Source organism: Idiotropiscis lumnitzeri, chromosome 11 (genome assembly GCF_059441095.1).
Source record: "Idiotropiscis lumnitzeri isolate Australia: NSW breed Sydney's pygmy pipehorse chromosome 11, RoL_Ilum_1.0, whole genome shotgun sequence".
NCBI classification, from domain to species: Eukaryota; Metazoa; Chordata; class Actinopteri; order Syngnathiformes; family Syngnathidae; genus Idiotropiscis; species Idiotropiscis lumnitzeri.
Window position 1 is genome coordinate 16,189,625 of NC_142401.1, and position 18,319 is coordinate 16,207,943.

Below are 18,319 nucleotides of genomic sequence, written 5' to 3' on the forward strand. Positions count from 1 at the left end.
GTGAAGGCCCTGCTCGACTTTACAGAAGGACCATGGAAGGGTTGGCGGGAGGAGATGGCGAGACGCTTACAAGTCAAGAGTTGAGGGACTTAACACTCATATTTTCCATTAACCTCGTTCTCAATTCAACCATAACTCTGCCCATCTATGGCCGCCCCGAGAGCAACACGCCAACGCTTGAATCAGAGCTGTCGTTCAGTGGCCATAAAAAGCAGTTCTTTTTTGTTTCTCTGTGTGTATTTGGGTTCAAATATGAATAAGCTGTTGGATAAACACACCGAGGATTTGTATGGATGCTCAGTGCAGCTGAGTAAGCAGCAACATGAACCCTCGCTGTTAGAACAAGGTAAAAAATAAATAAAAAGGACAAAATCAGTTAAATTTTTTCGCCCTTTAGTTTTAATCTGAATTCTGTCACTCTAACAGCTAGTGTATCAAGCGCACTGTAGTGATTCATTTGACAATTTCCACTGTGTCCGTTCTGAAGGGCTGTCACAAGTGTCGTGAAGTATCACATTAAAATGTATAGAAAATTGGTGTGCTCTTTTGAAAGGCACCTCGGCAAAGGTTGAACACATGCTAATGAGAGTTTACCTCCAACATTCTTAATATTTGCATAAACGAGCGCAAGTATTAAACTACTAACAGTATATAAATGTGAGCAGGTCAACCTCCAACTTAAAGTGCTTAAAAATACACTTTCAGGATTTGAAGTGGACTCTTTTAGTGTAGAGGAGAACGCAAGAACAAGTGCGACTAATGTCCCCATGTTAGCATAATTACTACATTAAACATATTCTTGCACTATTTTTCTGAAAGTGCCCCTACTTTTTGTATTCGCATGATATGCGTGCTAAGCAGGTATTCACCTTTTATGCTGAATTTTAATGCACAAGAGTACGTCACATCCAAGAGCCTTTTTTTTTTTTTTTAACAGATGCGTGCTTTCTTCGATCAATGTCACAGCCATTACAACTTTAAGGTCGTGCAGTAGCACACGTACTTCTACCAAGTGGTGAATTTAAGTTTTTTATTATCATTTTTTGCTACATATGCCACTTTCAATAAAATTGGGAAATCTGAAATGTCCGAACTGTACATATGTTGCCCTCACTGTTTGACTGCCCATGAATCGTTTATTTGTGTTTAGACTAATGGTTTCTTTTATGTGATAAAATGTTCTAAAATGTAATTAAATTGAACTCATTCGACTTGTATCACCGTCATGAAAATGCGGCCTAGTGGCTTTGACCTAATCATGTGATAAAATTAGGCACATCAAGACAGCAGCCCATAATGCTTTTGGTGTTATATAATAATAATAATAATAATAATAATAAGTGACAACAATTATTATTTTCATCTACTTAATCTGTTTTTTTTCCCGCTCCACCAACACAAACAGTTCCACATGCATTAGCCATGGAGTTAGACGTCAGCGCAATATGCTAACAAGCAAAAAAAATAAATGGAAATAAACCAACAAATTTTACTATGGCTGTATAATATAATGTATAACGTAAAATACAGTCAGGCAGACACAAGGATGAAATTCTTCCACTATTCAGTAAGTTTTTGTAATATTCATAGAAATTTTTTTGTAGAGGACAAAAATATATACATGTGAGTATTGGGATATTCTTGATTCCTAAACAGGTTCTAAAAGTGCCACTAGCAATGCTAAGCATTAGCATGTCATTGGCATTTTCTATTAAATGCTAGCAATTAGCTAGCAAGGGTAACACTTTTTGATGGTTTTAAAAATTCATTGTGCAATTTCAGTTTTTTTATATTTAGTTTGACAGGAAACCTCTACTGGGAGTGGGATTAAAAACTGGAAGCCTCATTTTAATGAAATGTTCACTCTTTGCCAAACTGTTGCTTAGTGTAAAGTGAGTTGAATTGAGCTTACTGCTACTATTGGTATGTGCGTACCCGCTTAAGTAAATACGACCAGGCTCCTCAGGTTAAGGTCAGACAAAAATGTGTTTAACATCTCAAATCGTGTACAATCTGCAAAAAGTCCTCTTTCCACTAAAATGATGGAGACCGACAGTTACACTGACGCCGCGTGGCTCGTACTCGCCCGAGGATGCGGAGGAGACAATATGGTGAAAAAAGGCCTGTTGATTTAGCGTGACAACGGACTCACCAGGCAATCCGTTGACAAGCGGTGGCCTCTCGTCATCGTCCTCCTCCTCGGGCACGGCGCTATCCTTGCGGTCCATCTTGCTTACCGAGGTGGTACGCTTGCGGGGGAGGTCTCCGCCGAAGTCCTCGTCGAAGAGGACTTGGTCCACCAGGTCTGGCTGCACTAGGTTGGGCTCCGCGGGGGGCTTCGGTGTCCCATAGAAGTTGCCTTAACAAAGAGTGAGAAGAAAAAGATTTTGAGCCAAAACTGAACGGAACTCGTGAGGACAAAGAAGATGACTTAAAATGGATTTTCCGGATATGAATAAATGAAGCCTGCTCAAACTGTGACCACATGCGGTCAAGAGTGAGACAGGTTATGGACCAACTTGGTTACCTTGAGTAATACAAAGGCAAATGAGATTGTCTATTTGTCTGTGCGCGTCTTCCTAAGCGTTTCTTAACCCACTCCTCCTCCTCATGAGACAGGCAACATGGGGCTTTCCTGACTCATGTAACATTAAAATCACTCCACTTGGAATTTTCCAGAGACTAATTACACTGTTCATTGAATTCGGCAATTAGCTATCTTCTCAGCTTGCAATTTTTCCCCCCTAATGAAGAAAAACCTCGTGTTACACATGACAAATATTTAGTCAGATAAGAGAAGTGATGGGGAGGATGCGAGGGGCATCTGAGTGTAGAAAAATGAGGACGCTTGGCTAAATGGCGTGCTCCTGGATGCACTCACCTCCATTTATTTGCAGGTAATCCATTTCCAAGGTCGATCATTTCCATCTCATAAATGATGGCCAAATAAGTGCCGGCTGCGCTTTGATCACGATTTTTAATGAGATTAATTAAAGAACAGAGAGTGACACCACTGGGAACTGCAATTTAATTAGCCCCTGTTGGAAAAAGAAATCTTATTTTGATGCAGCTGCACAAGAGAACTGAATCTTTTCATGTACTTAACACGGAACACGCCAACGTCACAGGCCTTAGAGTGGTGTTTAACATCTTTTTATAGGCGCGTACGTGTGCATCTTGCCCTGACATACTTGACATATGGTCGCTTGCATGCTTACCATCTCCATTTCTGAATTGCGTACCTGATCTCTTTGACCGTTTTCTGTCCATGTTTGCGATACGTGTGACTTACGTCTCCTTTGATTCCCCAATACTCCTAACCTGCAGCTCATCTACAGTGGGAGACTCCACAAGGAGCTTTTCCCAATTCCATCCTTCAATTTTTTTTTTCTTCAAGAACTCATGTACCTGTTGTCTTAGTGAGCTACAACCTTCCTCCGTTGCATCGATTCCCGATTACCTGGTAGCGCCATGCTCTCGCTTTCAGGTCGCATATGATGATATGGTTTATTCCGAAGTCTTGCTCTAAGTCAGCCTTGAGACAAATCTCACACCACCGTGTCATTCCATTACACGATAGAAACAAATATTCACAATGCATTTTCTTTTTGCGACTGCACATAATGCACATGTCAGAAACTGCTATTGGCTGGAAAGAAGGATGGATGCAAAGAGAGCTTCTCCCGTCGATCCACCTGCTGTTTACGAGGTGACACGGTTGTCCACATTTGTCAAAGACCGCTTCATTAGTGGCGCGAAGATGGCGAGCAGAGATGGAGGTGGCCACTGGCCAATCTGCCGTCACACCCTGACATTCATCAGCCACGCTACCTGTGTGATTCATGAGGTGCTAGCAGGTTACACGCCGGTTACGTCAGATGATTTCAATATGTAACTGCAAGCATCAAGACACTTCCACATCAATAAATAGGACCCAAACACATGATTACAAATCTCAAACAATTTACCATTCAAAAAATTTGTATTTTGATCGACATTTTCAGAAAAATTACTGTAATCATTGACTTGCATGAAACTGTCAAAAACTAAAATTAAATAGAAAAGTACGGGATCATGTTGATAGGGTTTATTTACCATGAGAAAGAAGAGGATTTTGGCTATTGTTAGCATTTTATCAGCAAGCTCACTGTGTATTGTTCAACACATTTCTGAAAGGCATTTATAGTAATTGATTTTTCACCATGACAGAGTGGACGTATTAAGCATGACATCAAAGTACAAACACGCTTAAAGAACATTCGCAATGGAAACTACATATTCTGCAACGATCCAGTGAACGGCGGATGAGAATTATTTAAAAAAGCCTAAGCAAGGCTGGAAGTGGGTTTTCCTGAATCTCTTAATAATCCCGAACCAGGTCAAGTACGACATGTATGGAATTCAAATATTTGCACCTGGAGCAGACTGAACTCTTGTAATGCTGTGTACTGGCTCGATCGAGCAAAGGGAATAGGTGCAATAAATGTAGCCATCTCTGTAAATGCCCGATAAGGTGCATTGCTGTTGTTTTGTTTATGTGTGTGGATGGGAGGTCGTGGACCTGCAGTGCCACCTAGTGGCGTTTCCGTGTTTGTTTAAGGGGGTTCATTTCTTCTTCGTTTTGTCTATTTAACTTCCGGGTCACGACGTCACAAATCGTGTCCTGATACGTTACCGGTGGCGCGCTCAGTGTATCAACGTCTGCCCAGGCAAAGACAACAGTTTATTAGCGCCCTTGGAAAGCGTAACGAGGTATGACAATGCAATAAAATACTAAATGTACTAAAATGTGAATTACTTTATATACTACTGTTACAGTTTGTGTTTGTTTTTCTGCTTAATAGTTTTCACGGTGCAGTATATGTGACCATTGCTCAGCAATAAAAGTTTCTCGACACCAGTTGAAACTCTCCGCCATTATTTCAAGACCAAGGGGCCGCTACAGTGAAAACTCGACGCAACACAAAGCCTTGCCATCCCTGGTGAAGAGTTAATCACCATCAACCAAAGACACCCACCAACCCGGTACCAACCAGTCTACACTGCCATGAATCAGCTCTCATAACCTGGCAAGAATTCAAATGGACATGCAAATTTAGCAGATTTGAACTTTCCTGATAATAACTTGCTGTTGTAAGGTAAATGTTGTGAACTAATTCACAACTGCTCATGTTTCTAAAATTGGTGATGAGTTCAAGGTACATGTGCTTTTGCATAATTAATGTTACACCTCTTCATCTCTTTCCGTTAATCTGCACACCCTTTATTTCTGACATCCTGCTTGTATGCTAAGAATCCTTTGGGTTGTGCATTATTTGTTAATGCTTGATGTAAATGTTACTCTGTAGTAAGGTGTAACTACAGCTTAAATGTGTTAATTCAGGCATAGCACAATCAAAGGCTACTTGACTTAGAGCAGACGAACAAACAAACAGTATGTCGCTTCCAGCAGAGGGTGCAGTCAGTCCTACCGACACACAGCTCAGATCCAGCTCTCGCGAAAGAAAGTTAACAGAGAAAGGCCAAGAGATGAATGAACAAGGTACTAAAAAACGTGAGAAGGCTTTTAACAAGGCCTTTGATCATTGGAAGCTGGCCGCAAAGGAGACAAGGACAAAACTAAAAACCCTCTGTTCATCGGAAGACCTTCTCATCTTAAAGCAACACATTCAAGCAAAGCATAATGATGTAAGCCAGCAGTATGAACCCATCCTACGTAATTGTAACACTACGCCCGAGATTGTCAAAAAAATGGATGCCTGCGTGATGCTAACAGGGGAAATATGTGATCTTCTTACGAAACGTCTCGAGACTGTTAACCAAGAATTTAATGACCAGCTTGAGAAGGAAAGGGTGAGAGAAATATTAAGCAAAGATGAGTATGGATCTATTTTTGGCCACACCCAAACCGAAACAATCGTCTCAGAGTCATCAGGCTGCTCGAATAACTCCAGCTCAACAGCTACTCACAGCAGTAGAGCAGACGCACAAGCAGAGCTTCTTGCAAAGGTAGAGCAAGCGAAGGCGATGAAAGAAATTCAAGCACAACAAGCACATCTCCACAAGCTAGAGTGTGAATGGAAACTTAAAGAGGCAAAGATGTTTTCAGAAATGAAACAAAAGGAGGTGGAAATGCAACAACAGTTGGAACAAGAGAGAGCAAAATTGCAGCAGTTGCAAACAGAAAAGGATGTAGCTATAGCAGCAGCTCGTATGAAAGCATATGACAGTTTCGGAGGTTTTGAGAAACACGAAGAGTTTCATGACCAAACTTACCCCGCTTACTATGGAACAGAAACTAAACCTCAATTGAATCCAGATGCTGTGTCATTCCATCCTCATCAAGCAGCTCCCCCTGAAATCTCAATGACTCGGGAATCTGGCAGCCTAGCCCAAGCAATCGCAAGTTCAATAAGCATGAGTCGCTTGCCAACACCTGAACCAACTGTGTTCAGTGGTGACCCTTTAAGGTTTACAGAGTGGAAGATGTCATTCATTGCTCTTATTGATAGGAAACCCCTCCCACCGAGTGAAAAAATGTTTTATTTAAAAAATTATCTCACAGGAGAGGCGCTCACAGCTGTAGAAAGTTTCTTTTATCGAGATTCAGAGAATGCATACAAAGGAGCCTGGAAAGTCTTACAGGACAGATATGGGAACCCATTCATCATACAAAGGGCTTTCCGAGATAAGCTTGCGAGATGGCCAAAGATCGGTGCTAACAATTCACAAGCACTACGGGAGTTTGCAGACTTCCTCCAAGGCTGCACAGAGGCAATCCCACATGTTAAAGGACTAGCTATTCTTAATGATTGCGAAGAAAACCACAAGTTGCTCCAAAAATTACCAGAATGGATTGTGCGCAGGTGGAGTCGAATAGTTGTCGCAGAACTTGACACCTCTGGAGACTATCCAGATCTCGCATGCTTCACTGAGTTCCTGAACACAGAAGCACGGATTGCTTGTAACCCCATTGCTTCTCCGTTGTTGATAAATTTCAAATCTACAGAAGAAAAATCGCAGAAGAAAGCCAGCTCTCTAAACACAAATATACAAGTAAGTACATATGCTCAAGAGAATCAAGAAGCAAACAGCACTAAAGCAAAGCCGCCCTGCACAGTCTGTGATAGTGAAGAGCATGGGATCGCAAAATGTCCCGTCTTTGCAGCAAAAAGTGGCGAAGAAAAAAGGGCAGTCATTTATGAAAATCACCTCTGCTTTGGATGCTTAAGAAAAGGTCACATTACCAAAGATTGTAAGAAACGGCATACTTGTAAGATATGCAGTCGTCGTCACCCTACCTGTTTGCACGAAGACAGAAACCAAAGACCTGTGGAAGCAATAAGCAATAACTCCACTTCCGCAAATGAACCTCTGAACCAGGAATTGCACAATGTTGTGTCTCATACATCAACACGACATGCTTCTGCCACCTCGAGTATTGTCCCCGTCTTTGTATCTTCAGTACTAGAACCACACAGAGAAGTTCTCACATATGCAATACTGGACACACAGAGTGACTCAACGTTTGTTTTAAGGGATGTACTGGACAAACTGAAGGTGGATGCACGACCAATAAAATTGAAACTTAGTACTATGACAGCTATTGACACAATCATACCAAGCAAAAACGTCCAAGGTCTTCAAGTTAGAGGACTGCACTCCAAGAATCACATCTCACTGCAAAAGGCTTACAGCCGAGACTTCATCCCAGTGGATAAGTCTTATGTACCAACACAAGAAACAGCATTATTGTGGCCTCATCTCAGACACTTGGCAGATAAGCTACCACCACTTCAAGACTGTGATGTGGGACTCCTGATTGGACATGACTGTCCATCTGCACTAGCTCCTCTTGAAGTTGTTATTGGTGACAAAATGCAACCGTATGCACAGAGATCAGAACTAGGATGGAGTATTGTTGGCTCATCAAACCCCCACCTAGACAGACAAGGAAGTCAAAGTTTTGTGCATCGGCTGACAGTAAAGGAAATCCCAAGTCCATCAACTACAGATGTTCTGAAGGCTCTCGAATCAGACTTCATCGACAGAAATTCTGAAGATAAATATGTTTCGCAGGATGATGTCTATTTCATACAGTTCCTCAGTGATCGCATCACACAAAAGAAAGACGGACATTATGAGTTTCCCCTTCCTTTCAAAGGTAACGGTCCACCGAACCTACCAAACAATAAGAGACTAGCTACAATTCGACTACAGTGTCTTAAGAAGAAGTTAAAGGCCAATAAACAATATTGTGATCAATACGTCAAATCAATGGAAGAAACTATTAACAAAGGTGAAGCGGAGCCTGCCCCGGCAGCATCTGAGGGAGAGAGTGAGTGGTACCTTCCGCACCATGGCGTCTTTCATCCCCGAAAACCGGACAAATTAAGAGTCGTATTTGATTGTTCAGCCAAATTCCATGGTATTTCTTTAAACGACACGCTGTTAACCGGCCCTGACTTAATTAATCCCTTGGTAGGTGTCCTTTGTCGTTTCAGGAAGGAAGCAGTAGCAATCATATGCGATATCGAAAGAATGTTCTATCAGTTCTCTGTTACTCCTGAATCACGAAATTATTTGAAATTTCTCTGGTGGAAAGGTGGAGATTTGGAGAAGGAACCACAGGAGTACAGGATGACAGTTCATCTCTTCGGAGCCTCCTCCTCTCCAGGATGCGCCAACTTTGGTTTGAAACATCTGGCACGACAACACAAATCCCTCTTTCCACTAGCTTCGACATTTGTGGAGAAAGGTTTTTACGTTGATGACGGTTTAGTCAGCGTTCCATCAGTCGCAGAAGCCAAGAAACTGATCATTGAGTCACAAGAATTGTGCAGTAGAGGAGGCCTGCGCCTTTGTAAATTCAACTCGAATAAGGAAGCAGCCCTCACGTTCTTAAATTCTTCGGAAAGAGCAGCAACCATCGAACCCCTTGGATTAGATCCATCCCCTTCAGAGCGTGCACTCGGAATTCAATGGTGCATTAAAACGGACGCTTTCTGCTTCAATATTAGTTTGCAAGATCAGCCTTCAACCCGACGCGGTTGCCTGTCCATCATTGCCTCTCTCTATGATCCGCTTGGATTCATCGCACCATTCAGTCTGAAGGGAAAGCTTATCCTTCAAGAACTTTGTCACAGAGGCATCGGATGGGACGATCCTCTCCCAGAAGATGTTACCCCACGGTGGGAGGGGTGGTTAAATGGTTTTCACAAGTTGAAAGAAATTTCAATTCCACGGTGTTACCATCCATGTGACCTGCATAACATTGTGAAAGTAGAGTTGCACCATTTTTCGGATGCCAGCTGCGTCGGTTACGGTGCATGTTCTTACCTAAGGTACACAAACGACAAGAATGATGTACACTGCAGTCTTGTGTTTGCAAAGGCAAGGGTTGCCCCATCAAAGGTGACAAGTATTCCTAGGCTAGAACTTGCCGCAGCAGTGGTTTCTACAAAAATCAGTGCCATGTTAAAATGTGAGCTTGACATGAAAATTGATGCAGAGGTATTTTGGACAGATTCTCAAGTCGTGCTTGGATACATTAACAACGATGCTCGTAGGTTCCACATATTTGTTGCGAATCGAGTGCAAGTGATAAGGGATAACGCTGATCCCAGTCAGTGGCAGTATGTGGATACTGCTGAAAATCCTGCTGATCATGCATCTCGAGGTCTTTGTGCCTCAGATATACATTCAACAAACTGGCTGCGAGGGCCGAAGTTTCTCTGGGAGCGTGAATTGCATCTAACGGCCAGCAGCCCACCAGAATTGCTTGTTGGCGATCCAGAGGTGAAGATTATTCAAGTACTTGCAACTGAAACGAAGAACTATAGTGACATCCTCAGACGTCTGGATCAGTTTTCTTCTTGGACAATGATTCTTAAGGTAGTTGCAAGAATCAAGAGACTAGGATCTAAGCAGAAACTGCACAGCGAACATGTGACGGTTGATGAGCGCGAAAGGGCTGCAAAAGGATTGATTAAGATTGTTCAGCAACAAGCCTTTGCCTCTGAGATCAAGATACTTCAGGATGGACAATATCTTCCAAACACAAACACTCTTTTCAGTCTCAACCCCATCTGGTCTGACGAACTTCTCTGTGTTGGTGGAAGATTAAAAGGCTCCTCGCTCTGTCACAAAGTCAAGCACCCAGTCATCTTACCAGCTAACAGCCACGTTGTCAAGCTGATTGTGTCCCATTTCCATGCTAAAACATGCCATCAGGGTCGGAGCCAGACGCTAAATGAGCTTCGGGCAAACGGATTCTGGGTAATTGGAGGAGGCAAGCTGGTTTCCAAGCTAATACATGCCTGCGTGTTATGTAGGAAACTTAGGCGGCCAACAGAGACCCAACAAATGGCAGAACTACCTAAAGAACGAGTTGAAGCCTCAGCACCATTCACGTACAGCGGCATGGACTGTTTTGGTCCTTTCATTGTGAAGAAAGCCCGGAAGGAACACAAAAGATACGGCTTGATTTTCACATGTTTGTACTCGAGGGCTGTTCATATCGAAATGCTTGAAGATTTGTCAACAGACTCTTTCATCAACTCATTGAGATGCTTCATTAGTCTTAGGGGAACTGTTCGACAACTCCACTGTGACCAAGGTTCTAATTTTGTAGGTGCCAGAAACGAACTCAAGGAAGGGCTGAAACAATGTGACGCTAAGCTGCTGGAAATCTTCCTGGCTGAGAAGCAGTGTGAGTTTGTGTTTAATGCCCCCTCTGCCAGTCATGCAGGTGGTGTCTGGGAACGCCAGATCAGGACTGTCAGGAATGTGTTGGACAGCACCTTTGCACAATGCCCAGGTCGACTTGATGATCCCTCCCTCCGAACACTATTTTATGAGGCCATGGCTATTGTGAACAGCCGCCCATTGTCAGTAGACGGAATTAATGATCCAAATGCACTTGAACCAATAACACCGAATCACCTCATTATGATGAAATCCAAAGTAGCTCTTCCTCCCCCTGGGATGTTTGTTAAGGAAGACCTGTATGCCAATAAGAGATGGAGAAGAGTCCAATATCTTATCGAACAGTTCTGGAGCCGCTGGAAAAAGGAATACTTGATGAACATATCGACAAGACAGAAATGGCACTCACCTCGTCGCAACATCCGAGTAGATGACATTGTCATTGTTAAGGATGATAACCTCCCAAGGAATCTGTGGCAACTTGGACGAGTGATTGAGACGGTTCAAAGTAGTGATGGCTTGGTGCGTCGCGTTAAATTGCAAGTTGGAGAGCGAAAATCTCAAAAGCAAACGGACCCTTCTTTTAGACCTTCAATTATTGAGAGACCTATCCAAAAATTAGTGCTTCTTTTAGGTGACTAAATGAGACAGTTTGTTTGTTGGTTCGTCTGTTCGATAACCCACACACATAGTTAACCAGACAGGTTTAATAGATGTAAGAAAATCCTGTACAACTCATTCACGCTTTGTATATTGTTCATTCATTGTATTAGGATTTGGTGGGAGTGTAAATGCCCGATAAGGTGCATTGCTGTTGTTTTGTTTATGTGTGTGGATGGGAGGTCGTGGACCTGCAGTGCCACCTAGTGGCGTTTCCGTGTTTGTTTAAGGGGGTTCATTTCTTCTTCGTTTTGTCTATTTAACTTCCGGGTCACGACGTCACAAATCGTGTCCTGATACGTTACCGGTGGCGCGCTCAGTGTATCAACGTCTGCCCAGGCAAAGACAACAGTTTATTAGCGCCCTTGGAAAGCGTAACGAGGTATGACAATGCAATAAAATACTAAATGTACTAAAATGTGAATTACTTTATATACTACTGTTACAGTTTGTGTTTGTTTTTCTGCTTAATAGTTTTCACGGTGCAGTATATGTGACCATTGCTCAGCAATAAAAGTTTCTCGACACCAGTTGAAACTCTCCGCCATTATTTCAAGACCAAGGGGCCGCTACAATCTCTACATTGCGCCCCTGGTCCGAGCTCATCTACGAATTTTTTTCGTGTTACAACATGAGTGTGAAAAAGTTTACGGGACAATACGCTCCCAACATGCTTTGCGGCACTAAGGATGGAAAATAGCATTTAAAATGCACGTTTTGTGCCAATGATATTACGCTGGTTGTCACCAGCTGTACTTGCCATTGGCCCAGCAGTACATGGAGTGTGCCAAACAAACATCCCGAGAAGGATCCTCATCACCTCTCACTCATGCCTTGCTGGGCACAATGAGGGTTGTTAAGAGGGTCAGAGTGATTAATAACAGAGCAGTGAAGAGGGTATTTAAAAGAAATTATGCATATGAACAGCGACTATAAAAGCAGAGGTGAAAAAGTAGAACGCTATACATGAACCATTAACATAATGAGCATTCAGGCAAGTCACTTGAGACTATTAGCGAAACTCTTACGTTTATCTCCGAGCCCCATTAGCCCGCTACCTTGAGCACAGTTTAGTCATTGTAAAGTGAAGTCAATTGGCAGGCAGTCCAGACAGGGAGCTGTAGCCATGCTGACCTGCCACAGAACCCGTCTGACCTTGTTTATTTTGCTCTTTTCCAGTGTACTGTACTCCAATCCAAGCTCAATGGAGAAAAGAGAGAAAGCGGGAGAGAGTGGAAATGGAGAGGCAGTGCCTTAATGCGATTACTTCCACTCCGCCTTGGAGTGCAGGGAGCTCGACATTCGCTGCTCAAGCTTGTGCTGACTGGCTTTTAGTGAGAAGAAAAAAGGCCGGAAAGGAGATAAGTGTTCCGCGGAGATGCAGAGAACACTGACACCTGCCCACCCGCAGAACGTTTAGTGAAAAGAACACTATATATAGGTTATGTGTCCAGGGATGGGCAAGTGGCGAGCCGGGGAGCACCCACACTCGGAGTTGCACACGATAAATTTTTGAAAATAAAATAAGAGTGTTGGCAACGAGATGGCAAAGGATGAACTTCCATTTCAAAGAAGAGAGCACCTGCTCAGAAGCAAATTAGATCAAGAAAATTGTGTCTTTCAGGAGCAAAAATCTCCCTGGTGTAATTTGCTTACAGAAACTATCAGTGATGAAAGTTTTTAACCTTAATCACCAGGACACTTAAAAGTACACAACCAGATTTTTTTTTTTTAACAGTTCATTCGAAGTGCGAGAGGAGTAACTAAATTTGTGTTCGCCAAAAACATGGATACTGTATTGTCAATTCTTAACCGTGTTACAAACGCGTACAGTGGCTTAAATGAACTAGCGGCTGTTGTGGCGGAGATCACACTGATGATGCGGAGGTAAGAATCATAGATGAGCTTTACTGCCCTATACGGTGCTGTGCTCCCACAGGTGAGTGAGTCACCCAATTAATTTGGGGTATTTAAATGACTTGCACGACAAACATATAGGAGTAAGATATTGAAATCTTTGAGTCGTATTTATTTTCAGAATGAGTTATTGCAGCGAATGTTGGTTTGCTGTTTAGCCGTTTTGTGCCATCTTTGAATTTTTATTGCAAGACATCCCTTTGCACAGGGTACCGCTGTAGAGTAATTACAAAAAAAAACAGACACACCTATTTTGTCCTAATTCAAAGTGGCATGCCGGTCGCATCTGGATCAGAAGACTTCTAAAATTAACATAATTTAAAAAGAGCTTCACTTCAGATTAGGTATTTGCAGACAATCATCACTCTGCAGTGGGTGCAACATGAGGCAGGTCACTAAACACGATCAATTTCCTACACTGTAAATGCAACAAAGGTAAAAGTAAATGTTATAAAATAAAGGAGTTGGATTAAACACATTATTTTCAAACCAAAAGATCTTGTCACCCACGTAAGAAACGGGGAACTATTGTCAATCTGAGGCGGGAAGCATGTTTGGATGTTGTCAGTTTCGCCAAATTTATTACAAACTATGATCCCAAAACACTTTAATAGCATTTCATGGACTGACAAACACCTTTAGAGATCGGCGCAGCCTTAAAAATGCAGTTTGGTACGGTACATAACCCGCTTACAAGTGCAGCACGCCCTTCTAGTCTTGTCATGGCGACTTGTGTGGCCTCCCACTCTATACTTACGAATTTCCGGTGGCAGAGTGAAAAATGAGAACATCCAGAAATTAACTTCCTCCTCAGCCTCTGCACTTGACTAGCTGCGAACTAGCTATTTAGCCCGTTAACAGTCCCCATCACCAAAGTAATTTAAATGAAAGATATAGGAAACACAAATGGCGAATTGCCGAAGGTAATAATTTTTATTTATTTATTTATTTTGTTTTAAACGTAGGAAGTTTGTTGAGTGTTGTGTTCAAGCTGGCTCTACATCCCACTGGAGGACGACAACACTCACCTTCGCTACATGACTTAAAAGATTAACATAAAACATTACTCAATTTAACAACTGTTATTTCAAAACAATTCTCCCCAAGTACAGACTTGAGATACTGTGAACACTTTGTACCACGAAAAAAAATCCTTCACAAAATCGTACTCTTTTTGCCCCGTCAGAAAATCGCAAATCGGCAAAACACAAATGTTTGAGGGTAGACTGCAGTCCAACAGAGATTCAAATCTTGATCACTTGAATCTGTGAATCATTGTTCATTTGTTTTACAAAACAAAACGGGAAGAAAAAAACCACTGAAAAAAATGACAATGTCAATGATGATCACAAAAACTCAAATGAAAAAAAAAGAACATAACAACTCATTTCATGATTTATGATTTTGTGCTCAAAGGGAAATTGAAAAAAAAAACCACAACGGGCGATTTGGATGTTTAATAAACTTTTTATATTATCTGCCCTATGTTGTGTGACTCGGACGTGGAGTAGAACCGGAAGAAAAGTTTCACCTGACTTGCTGGAACTTGACTAATTTCTATTGAGACGTGGGCATGAGCATGTTTTAAAACACCATACCTTGCTGAATATTGAAGCAATTTGCTTGCTGTATGTTTTATTTTGCTGCAAACGTCAGACAGGTGGCTGCAATACAGAGAAAGCATTGTGCATTAAAAATATTTTTTTCTTTTACGGAGAATTTCATGCTTCTTCCTAGTCTGCCTCGCTATCTCACTTTATTTGTCCGGTCGAAGTTTTGTCATGTCTGGCCTGGGAGGTCACTTTACATCTCCTTGGAGAAAATGACGGCCGTTTTATCAGAGGGATCATAGACTGAAAGCAGCTGATGCAACAAGCACCCATCCAACAGTGCACCTTTCCCATGGACACACGCACACACATGCCCCCCCCCCACACACACACACACAAGCACACCAGGCTTCTCTCAGCCTTAAGGCGCTTTTCTGGCTGGAGGAGGATTTGGCTTTATCTTTTTAATTCTCCATCATATGGGGAAGAGCGGGGCTCAGATGCCGCCGCTGAATGGGGAGGAGGCAAAGAGCGTTGCGCGCAGTGGTCCATTCAGGTTGCCCACGAATTGTAAGAAAAAAAAAAAAAATCCTTGCCTTTATTTTGCCTGCTGTGCAGATTTGCGACCAAGAGAGAATGCGCTTCGCTCGACACGAGCAGGCAGATTATCACGTTATTGCTGTAATCGTCGCGCAATGTAAGAGAAATCCCACGTTCCAAGCCCTTTATGTGACCAGGACAATGGCGACCGCATCATTTGGCGAGGCCTCAGAACGCAAAAAAGAGTGCTTCCAATTTAAGTGACACTTTAGTATGAAATACTAGGAACCATACTCTTTGATTGTCTGAGACGTGGTCAACCGACAGACAACAAATAGTTGATGTGATGAAGAAAATTACTTAGATTCCTTTTCCAGGTCATGTGATGCCTTTGAGCGGTTGCTTGTTGCTAGGCAGCATTGTTTTGCCCCAAAAATTCCCCCAAAAACAAAAGTAGAGGCATATCCTTCCCATTAGGGCTGATACGGGTCCTCGATTAATTCGATTACCTTGGTTAAGAAAAAAAAAATGTTTGATTAATTTTTTTCTGCTTACATCTTATTTACATTTAGACGGACAGGAAGAAGAAGCCAAGCTTACCGCAGCAACAATTGTTTGTGCAATACATGATTGTGACACGCCGCCAAAGTGGTATGAAGGCCAAATTGAAAATAAACCTTACCCAAGCAACCTTACCCCATGCTTTTATTTTGAAGTTGTTCCAGGCAGCGTGTCGCGGCGTAATGGCTGATTTGTCTTGTAATCTGTGTTTGCAGTGTTTATTGCCATCACAAAGTGTTGCTACCGACGACACACCCTTGTTCGGAAATAATGTTCAATCACTAATTAAGGGTGCTAAAAAAATGACTTCATTACACCGACACTGTATTGGCACCCGTTGCCAGTGTTTACCACAAGTGTCTAGCAGTGCTCAAGTTAATAAATGCACACTTTGATGATGACAGCCTGACACACTTTCCGTTCCTATTGATCACTTTAAAAAAAAAAAAAAAAAAGAAGAAAAATCAGGCTTACTCAGGTGTGTCGTTTTAGCCGACAAAATCACTACTGTGAGTAGACCAAAACTGTGGAGAAAGAGTCTAAAAAAAAATAAATAAATAAAACAAAGTTAGGAGATTGCAACGGCATTATAGAGGCGTAAATGACCCCAAAATAATATTTCATAATAATAATAATAATTTGAAAAAGAGTCAACCTCTACTTTTTTTCACCTTCCGCGGGGGGTTCTGGTCCTCTTTAATCACAATAAATGAGGGATTACTCTATATTTGTATCTAAATACCCAATTATTCCATTTAGTAGAATATCAAATTCCAAAACATTCAGTAGCTGCAATCCTACTTTCCAGCCAGAAGCGAAAGGACTGGGAGAGGTGACATTTTGTGAGTTGTTCATTTTTTAAACTAAAACAAACATCAAAGAGTCGTTTTTCGATTTTAGAAGAAAAAAAAAAGCACATTTGGTGATAATGGTGAGTTAAAATATGTTGTTTTTTTTTTTGCACTTTAGCTTCTTTTACTGTTGTGTTTATTTTGGACAGGAATACAGCTTACAGTTTGTAATAAGTTTTCATATTTGTCTAGTAATATTCCAACTTTATTTTGGTATAATTTAGAGGTTAATATTATAACATTATTATCATTATAAATAATGTTTTATAAGAATATTTAACATCTTTATTTTTGTAACTTTTTGTTTTTTTCTGATAATGATCAGAATAAGAGCAATAATAATGATAATAATATTGTATTTTCTTTTACAAGAACTGTTTTCACAACAATGCAACTCATTTTTATTTATTCATTTTCATTTAAAATGGATTTTCAAACAATTTACATTTTTTTTCTGGTAAAAAAAAGTGCAAATTCAAGATTTGGCATTCACAATTTATTTTCAAATTCACATATCAAGATATTTGTGCATGTTTTCTTTTGTCAAGTCCAATCAAATTTTAGGTTAATTTTCAGATATTTTACATGGATTCTTTATTTTTCCATTGTAATAGTAAATTTGTATTCTTGTGCGCATATAAAAATATTATTCCAGGAAAATGTAATTTCGTGCTAATATTGTTAGGATAATATTGTGTTATTAATATGATGGCTTTTCCTCACTTTGTTGGCTCAAATACTCCTCTTCATAATAAATAGAAAGATTATTTTTTTCCCTCCGCAGCACCAAGTGCAGGACAGCCCAACTGAGCCCTCATGCACAATGACCACAGCTCATCTTAAAGTGAACAGAAAACCACACGGCTCTATTGGTCTGCTTTATAAACGTTGACGTTGGAGTTCTTTTGCGGAAATGTGAAGTTTGAAGGGACATCGCTATCCTCTGAATAAAGCAGGACTGCAGAGTCTCTGAGCCTCCTGGTGTGCGACAGCACAGCCAGCAGCTGGGATCAGCAGGTTGACTGGTTTACATAAGGTCAACATGCAGCGTCACAGCTTCTCAGCACGTTCTCAACACACACAGCGTGAAGGCGTGTCGCCTACCACAAAAGACACGGCAGCAAGACCAAGGCTGGCACGATTTACATCAACAAGGCGAATTCAGAGATGTCGCCTTACATCACATGTAATATGAGCCATTACACACACGTTGAAGTTATTTAATCTAAGATTGCAACAGAAATGATCTCAACAAACTTCACATTGTACAGTTCTAGACCCACACTTCTCTTCTTTTTAGCACAACAACAGTTAAAGCATTCCACGACACGTTCATTTACGCCGCTGTACTTCGTCCGTCAAGCTGCAAGCAATTTCCTCAGAGCAGGTAAACTGCTGGAATCGTACTGAGCCAGAATCGATTCTTTGTTTTTTTTTAACTTTGTATCCTGCTTCGTTTAATCGGATGCATTTCACTCTCTTCCGCGGTCATTACCATAGTGCCAGAGGGTTTTGAACCACCTTTGAGCCTTC

General features: G+C 41.5%; 1 protein-coding gene across 3 annotated transcripts in view; it reads right to left on the reverse strand.

The window, feature by feature from the left end:
• The window catches only part of magi3b (membrane associated guanylate kinase, WW and PDZ domain containing 3b), a 142,026-nt gene that overhangs the window by 31,543 nt on the left and 92,164 nt on the right, over nucleotides 1–18,319 (reverse strand). For all 3 annotated transcript variants that reach the window (XM_088308483.1, XM_088308486.1, XM_088308484.1), the window contains exon 4: nucleotides 2,153–2,359. In XM_088308483.1, coding sequence (XP_088164609.1) covers nucleotides 2,153–2,359 — 207 coding nt within the window. The remainder of the gene's footprint in view (nucleotides 1–2,152; nucleotides 2,360–18,319) is intronic.